The sequence below is a fragment of the Cynara cardunculus genome, unplaced genomic scaffold (genome assembly GCF_001531365.2).
Source record: "Cynara cardunculus var. scolymus isolate 2C unplaced genomic scaffold, CcrdV1 Un_Scaffold_6331, whole genome shotgun sequence".
Taxonomy (NCBI): domain Eukaryota; kingdom Viridiplantae; phylum Streptophyta; class Magnoliopsida; order Asterales; family Asteraceae; genus Cynara; species Cynara cardunculus.
The window spans coordinates 2182-10904 of NW_020202894.1; the positions used below are offsets into that span (position 1 = coordinate 2182).

An 8723-nucleotide genomic window follows, 5' to 3' on the forward strand; every position below is an offset into this window, starting at 1 on the left:
CACTACCAGATGAAATGATTTCATCTTCTATCTTAGGTCTCTTTAAGCTAGAGGACAAAATATCAGAGGGTCACTTTTAAGCTCAGAAGACGTATACCTACACAAATGAAAAAGGAAAGGATATTGTCAAGTACAAAGGTGCTGCGAAAGAGAAAATAACAGCGGAATGGTTTAAGTCACAGTACGCTAACCCTTCTCGTAAGCAAGAGGTAGAGGTGGAAGCCTACTTCCGGATTGACTGGCCCACACTTAACATAAAAAAGATAGATCAATCAATCCTGGTTGGGATTAATCTTGGGTTAAAGAGGATCCCAGTGTGGGAAAAAGATACTAATACTAATTCGTCTTCTAAGAAGTGGGTTGATACAGAACCAAATTCAGTCTATGACATGTCTAGACTAGATCATATGACATTACTTCTTAGCAGAAATTATTAATAAGTAAAACAAAGCAGAAATGATAAGTAAAACAAAGCAGAAATTATTAATAAGGCAAAACATCAAATGTAAAATGTTCATTCAATTGTTACCTTCAATATTCATCTCATTTTCATCTTCTGTAGTAAAAGTTCCCTTTGGGTTACTTCTTAGCTTGGCAACAAGCTTTTTTGTTAATGGCATTTTCCTATTTTCTTTTTTCCCATGTCTGAAGAAATAAAAAATAAATAAAACATAAGAACAAAAACTAGTTACTATTGTTTCTAATGAAAAATTTTCGTATATTCTACATACAAGTCAACAATGGTCATAACATGAATATGAAAACTAGGGTTTGAACTTGGAATAATACAATCGGTGGAAACTAGTTTTACTTACCAACATAAATTTAGCCTTCAAATCGATGAACAAAAGTTTGCTATGGGTTGAATATGTAAAACTTTGAACTAGTTTCATAATATGAATATGAAACTAGGGTTTGAACAGAACATCAAGAAGAAGAAATAATACAATTCATCAAAAAAGAAAAATCTAATCTTAGTTAATTACCCACATAAATTTAGCATCCAATCGGTGAGCAAAATTCGCTATGGGTAAACCTTCAATGGCGAATCACTTCTCGATAATCACAGTTTGCCTCTGAAGTTTGAAGACGCTTCCGATTTGTAAAGACATTAAGATTGAAAATCACAGTGGTTATACTAAAATCACAAAAAAGAAAAGACGAAGAAGAAGAACAAAAAGAAAACCTAAGTTTTGTTACTTACCAACATAAATTTAGCCTTCAAATCGATGAATAAAAGTTTGCTATGGGTAAGCCTTCAATGGAGAATCAGTTCGCGCCTGGAGGTGTTTTCGTGAATGAAGATTCAAAACTTCTAACATATACGAACTTTCAATCTTCATAAAACGCCACCATATTCATCAATAATTACAAAACTGCCATTGGACGCCTTCAGACCATTGATCAACTTGTTGATCAAATCTAACAGATATAAGTTGGTCTCGCGGGTCTTACGGAAAAGACTTGGTCTCACATGATCCCAAGTATATATATATATATATATATATATATATATATATATATATATATATTTACTTGCTTACCCAATGGATCCACACACACATGCATCTCTAAGAGTTATACATGTTAAAAATAGAGATTTTAAAGAGACAGAAAGAAAGTAGAAATCTTCCTAGACAAATCTTTAAAGCTCCATATTTAAGAGAGAGGAATTATATTTAATTCTTTCTCATCAATAAGAGACGTGAAAACTAAGGAGGCGTTTGGTTCGTAGAATAGAATTCGATGGAATTGGAATTAATCAAATGAATTTGACTTTGAGAGAATGAAATGGAATATGATGAAATTTGACCATGTCTTGTGATTGCGTTTGGTTGCATGGAATTGGAATGAAATTCTTAACGGAATTGGATTGGTAAGGAATCTATAGGAAATGAATTGAAATCCTAGCATATTGCCATGAAATTGTAAAATCTGTGCGTGAAGGAATCGACTGGAATTGAAAGGATTCCAACTTCTAATATTTTGTTTAAAAAAGATTATATAATAACATAACCGTTAAAAATATTCAAATACTAATTAGGCAAAACAAGGAGAAAGATATATACTGTTTCAAGCCAGATAGTGTCAAGGGTAGGCTTTCTGCTCCTGGCACACTCTGGATCTTCCCATTTGAGTCTTTCTGGAAGAGTGTTACAGGCTACCAGGATTAATCCCCGTAAAATTTGACCGTAAGAAATTAGTTTTGATAAACTCAGTGACCGCAATTATTGTTTATGTCTGGAATCGAACCTTGAACATATGAGATATTCCACCATATCCCCCAGGACCTGATCAACCAGTTAAGTTTATATAGTCCAATGAGTTCCCATTTATACTCGGGCAAAGGTAAATCACATGTTAAGTAATTGGGTGGTGTTTTAGGAAAAACTTAGGAGGCGTTTGATTTGATAGAATGATTATGAGGGATTAGATTTTTGTGGGGATTCAAATCTGTAAAGATTTTGCATCTTTGTATATTTGGTTTGTAATATTTGGAACGGAATTGAATTTTTATTTTTTAATATATAATTTATATGAAAAATTATAAATAATCATAAAAATAACGAAATTATCTTTTTATTAATCGATTACTATAAAATAAATATTTTCAAAATATATTATTACACATAAATCCTACGAAATATACCAACAACCTTCCACGGGATTTCTAAATCCCATGTTCGTGGGGTTTCGGGATTTCAAATCCGAGTGATCATTCATACCAAACATATAAACTTGGAATGAAATTGAATTCGAAATCCTATCTAAGCCTACAAACAAAACAAGTGCTTAGTTCTGCATGATTCGCTAATTAGAATTCTATTCAACACAAAACAATTTATTTTTCTAAATGGAATCGATTTTCTAAACAAGACAGAAGACTATTACGTTTTAGACGTAAAACATTCCACTGTTTCGAAGGATCTTTACATATCTTCGGTTGATTTTGTGGAATTTTTGAAAATTTCTAGTTGTTTTACAGGGACTTCTTAGGTTGATTTGGAGGGATTTTTTCGTTAATGTCCTTTATATTTTATAATATCTCATAGCACTCCTAAAGTTTAACATATATAACCACAAGAGTTGTGGCGTAATGTTTGAGATCATGGGGATGTAGTGGAATGTTCCATCTGTCCAACGTTCGATTCCATGCGTACACAACAATTGTGGCCATAAAGTTTATCAGAGCTGATTTCTTACAGTTAGAATTTGCCAGGATTAATACATACATTTTTCTAAAAAAATGTCTAACATATACATCTTTCATATCTCAAAAAAAAAAAAATTAATGAAAACCAGTTGAGCATATGCATAGGTAGGAGTGCTAAAAAACCCGACCAACTCAACCAACCCAACACGAAAGAACTCAACCCGAAACAACCTGATGTCTAATCGAGTTGTAAAATTTTCAAACCGTAGGTATTGAGTTGATATTTGGTTATTATTATTTGAACTCAATCCAACCCGAAAAACCCGATATTCTTTTATTTCTTCAATTTAATATGATTGTTGAAAGTGTATTGATATATGTATATGAAGAACGTATGTGATAGTGTAATTTATATATATATATATATATATATATATATATATATATATATATATACCATCGCATACGCTCTTTATATACACATATTTTGAATTTATTCACATCTCTATATAACTCATTCGTATATATGTTCAGTAACTGTAAACATATTTATGTAAATTGAGAAAATTAACTGACTTTGATATACATAAGAAGTAAGGATAATTAAGTTGTATCAAATGGTTAATGATACAAAAAATTATAAGTAGAGAAATAACATATTCAAGGTTAAAAGAATATTTTAATGTAACAAAATATCAAACCGACCAACACATACGGCTTGGATTGGATTAAGATTTTTCAAACCGCAAACACCAAATTGAGTTGTTGAAATCTATTCAACTCAGTCCAGGTAAACCATGAACACCTCTATACAATACATAAGAACCAATGGCCGGCGCATGCAGACAAATCTTTAATAATAGATGGAAGTAGTTGGTGACGTCATGCTAATTACTAATTATAGTTTAAGTGAATTAATTAATTATAAACTGTTGGCATCATATAGCAGCAGCTACAGTGATACCATGTACTCTTTCTGAGCATCTTTCCCCAACTCCTATTCGTCGTCTTCCCTTCAAAATCATTATAAATACAGTTTTTTGCATACGTATATTTTTACAGTCATATGCTGATCAACAACAAAATGCCAAAAACGACTCAATCAGGTTAAAGAACAAGAAATTAACCCTTTAATTAATCCGTTCATCGTATGATGAAAACGACGATCTTCTCTCCATCCACCACCTTCCACCTCCGATCCTCTCGGGCTGCGGCCGCCCTTTCTCATCTTCCTCTCTCCTCAGGTATCTATCTCTTTCTCCTATATTCCCTTTTGTATATATCTCTATGTCTGTTACAATGTGTATATATATATACATACATCCGATCCAATCTAATTATAATTGGATATCCGGTTATAGTTTGAGGGTTGGGTTCCGGTAAGAAAGAGGGTTAAGGTGAGAAGTGTAAAAATGAATCCACTATCCTTGGAAGCACATTAAGATGAGATGTATCGAGATGCATTTGATCAATCCCCGCATTAAACGCGGTTCATGGGTATGTTTGAGATTAAAGTTGATCAACGGTTCAGATCCTTTCTTACGCTTATTACATTAACTCTTTTTCTCACACGATCTTTCCTGTTATGATCGATCGATTTAATTAAATTGAATCAGATGAATTTACAAAGTTACTGATGAACAAGTTGTATATTTTAGTGATGAAATTTGATTACATAATTCTAATCATGTGTTCCTCTGTAAAAAAACCTCATTTTTTTTATTTTATATAATATAAAAATCTATAAATAAAATTAATTAAATTTTCTATTGGTTTCAGGTGGTGTTGTTCTTAAATGCCCCAATTTTCATTGCAAAGCTGTCTCAAAGTTTCCAACACAAGGTATCTTCATATTTCTTTATTACTTCAAACTCTATATATTCCTTTAAATAGAAAAAATGGGATTTTTGGTTGCTTTTTCTTACCTTAAGGTATGTTGATATTTGTTTATTAGAACCATATTCATACAAATATATTAAGATAATGTTTCGTTTTATTTATTGTTTCTGTTGATATAATATGGTTTTATGTGATTAACTGTTAATGGTTATGAGTTGGTGTAGAGCACCTTGATGTACGTCAACAAAATGGTTTGCTATCTATCAACTCGCAGAATGACATCATGGAGGATGAACTCGACACAGATGAGGTGTTACTTTTGTACTTCAATTTTTTTAAGGGAAAACCATTAAAAAAACGAAAAACTAGGGAACACATTGATAATCGTTCATCTGGGGGTATAGATATACACATACAAGTAATTTGTCTGATATGCACATTTGCATAACATGCAAACGTGCATAAAAACCAAAAAACAACTTCAATTACTTATAAGCACATGTGCATACCGTCTAGATGAATGGTTATCAGAAAATTTTTGGGTTCACACACACACATGGGCTTAATCAAATGAGAACTGGTTTGTTTGTGGTAATCGTGAGATCCAATCTCAATCATCAATCAAAGGTTAAATTTGAAAATTAATAATTTTAGTAATTTTAACTTAAAATATTAATTAAGGGCATATTAGGGATTTCTTAAATATCCTTTCTCATCTCTCTTTTTTCCTCTCTCCGGTGAACCTTAACATAAGATACACACTGTGATACCTACAAACGATATTTGTTGTGATACCTAGATATACGTACAAGATGCACAATGTGATACTCTTTGTAAAACAATGAAAATAACGAAAATACACACTATGATACATTTCCTAAAACAAAGAAAATACATTGTGATGCACGTAAAACATTGTGAACGTTATCACTATGATACACTTTAATTCATAAACGTCTTTAAAATACGATGTATATATATTAGGTATATTGGCAACAAATTTTAATTAAATATTTTTCTTCTAAAAGATTTATTTTTGATTAGTTATCAAAAATAGAATTACTATATTACCCTTTTAGATTATTTAAGAAATATACTTAAATATCTCAAACGAGTGGTTCACATTGGATGTTACGGTTACCACAAACTAATCAGTTCTCTCTTGAACGCACCTATATATATATATATATATATATATATATGTGTGTGTCATCTGTATCAAAAAGATTTTGTACTAACATTGATCATTCTCGTGGTTGTCTATACGATTAATCGGACATCTGAAGATTTTGTGTTTGAGCGAGGAGGTCAAGGGGTTTGCTGAGAGAATCAAAGGGATATTGAATGCAATTGATGATGGAGAGATAAATGCGGTGGCTTACGATACAGCTTGGGTTGCACTCGTCCAAGATGTTAATGGAAGTGGTCGCCCTCAGTTCCCGTCAAGTTTGGAGTGGATTGTAAACAACCAACTCTCTGACGGATCCTGGGGCGACCGTTTTATCTTTTTGGCTCATGATCGCATCATTAATACATTAGCATGTGTGATCGCGCTAACTTTTTGGAACTTTCATCCCGCAAAATGCCAAAAAGGTAATCGTTTCTTTATCGTTAACGCTAGTCTAAAGTGATTTGTGACGGAATATTTGTCACTAATATCGGTCTTGATTTATACAGGAGTGGAATTTCTGAAAGAGAACATAAGCAAACTTGAAACTGAGAACGAAGAACATATGACGTGCGGTTTTGAAGTTGTGTTTCCTTCACTTATCGACATTGCAAAGAAGCTCAACATCGAAGTCTCAGAAGATTCTCAGGTCTTGAAAGAAATCTACGCAAGACGGAACCTGAAGCTCGCAAAGTCAGTACTTAATTTATAGTTTACATGTACACCATTGTTTTTTCTGAAACTAACACTGAAAATGACCGTATTCGATGTGTTTTTGTGACGAAAAGGATACCGAAGAACATAATGCACAAAGTTCCGACATCTTTACTTTTTAGCTTGGAAGGAATACCAGATTTGGAGTGGGAAAAACTTGTAAAACTTCAGTGCAAAGATGGGTCATTCCTCTTATCGCCATCATCCACTGCTTTTGCATTCATGCAAACTAATGATGAGAATTGTCTTCAATATCTCACAAATGTTGTTACCAAATTCAATGGTGGAGGTGTGTTTTCATGTTGGTTTTTTGGGRCATTTTTGTTGTTCWATTATARATGTTATCTTATCTTCTTCWTGTTCATGATCATGATGTAGTTCCGRATTTCTACCCGSTGGATCTTTWTGAACGTATTTGGGTCGTTGATCGCCTCCAACGTCTTGGGATTTCTCGYTATTTCAAGTCAGAGATCGAGGGTTGTGTTGAATACGTCTACAAGTATGCAAATCTATTAAAAAACCATCCRTTTGTCTACAAAATCTRTTGTTTTTACGTCTCAAGAAAGCCTAGAAATTGAAATGATTGAACGAAAWTTCAGGTRTTGGACTAAGGATGGGATCAGTTGGTCGAARAACTCGAATGTACAAGATATTGATGACACTTCGATGGGATTTAGGATTTTGCGAATGCATGGTTACGATATTTCTGCAGGTTACTTCAATTCTTATACATGAACATATGCTCGAAAATTCAATAGGTTTTGACGATGTTTTTAGTGACAAATTCAAGATTAATGAGGTTTTTGTGACAGATGTGTTTCGACAATTTGAAAAAGATGGCAAATTTGTGTGTTTTGTCGGGGAAACAACAGACTCCGTCACCGTAACGTTCAATTTATTACGCGCGTCGCAAGTGCTCTTTCCCGGAGAGAAAATCCTTGACGAAGCCATGAAGTTTTCTTATAAATATTTGAAGGAGAAACAATCATCGAACGAGCTCCTTGATAAATGGATCGTCGCCAAGGACTTGCCTGGTGAGGTACATACGCAAATTAAAAAAAATTCGCGGCCATAACTGTTGCAATAACTATTTTGCGACACATAAAACTTATGATGACGACATATTTGAACCCAAAATCAACAGGTGGGATACGCGCTAGACATACCATGGTATGTGAGTTTGCCTCGACTCGAGACAAGATGCTACTTGGAGCAATACGGAGGCGAAGACGAAGCGTGGATCTCAAAAGCCGTATACCGGTACTACTACATGAACATAACATATATAAAAATTTAGAGAAACTGAAACGTTACCAACACCTTTTGATTTAGACGATGGCCGCCTACCATCGCGAGACTAACTTCTACGATGACAATGATTGAAAAACGAAGCGGGAAACTCTCAAATGTTAGTCGACGATACAGTAACTGTCTTTATAGAACATGAATTTAAACAGAAATAGTAAAACATATTAATAACTCAGAGTCAAGACCATATAATAGATTGTAATGCATCTGTGTACACATATACATATATGATCATATTCAACCTGCAGGCTGGGAAATATTAGCAATAACACATACCTCGAAATGGCTAAATTGGATTACAACCACTGTATGGTCAGGCATCAGCTCGAGTGGAACAGTATGCAGCAGTAAGTTCGCAATTTTCTTTAAATAATTCCAAACATTTATGTGATTTAAATGAATAAAATCTGATAAAAACAGATGGTATGTGGATTTCAATATCGAACGGTTTGGGATGAGCAATATCACAAGTCTTTTGGTCGCATACTACCTGGCTGCAGCCAGCGTATTCGAGCCAGAAAGGTCCAACGAGCGAATCGC

General features: G+C 33.5%; 1 protein-coding gene across 1 annotated transcript in view; it reads left to right on the top strand.

Moving 5' to 3' along the window:
• The first annotated feature begins 4647 nt into the window (after positions 1–4647).
• The window catches only part of LOC112504645 (ent-copalyl diphosphate synthase, chloroplastic-like), a 5186-nt gene continuing 1110 nt past the window's right edge, over positions 4648–8723 (top strand). Inside the window, exons 1-12 of the mRNA XM_025108596.1 lie at positions 4648–4651; positions 4934–4996; positions 5218–5298; positions 6272–6586; positions 6671–6854; positions 6950–7164; positions 7254–7374; positions 7475–7587; positions 7688–7914; positions 8020–8135; positions 8432–8530; positions 8604–8721. Coding sequence (XP_024964364.1) covers positions 4648–4651; positions 4934–4996; positions 5218–5298; positions 6272–6586; positions 6671–6854; positions 6950–7164; positions 7254–7374; positions 7475–7587; positions 7688–7914; positions 8020–8135; positions 8432–8530; positions 8604–8721 — 1656 coding nt within the window. The remainder of the gene's footprint in view (positions 4652–4933; positions 4997–5217; positions 5299–6271; positions 6587–6670; positions 6855–6949; positions 7165–7253; positions 7375–7474; positions 7588–7687; positions 7915–8019; positions 8136–8431; positions 8531–8603; positions 8722–8723) is intronic.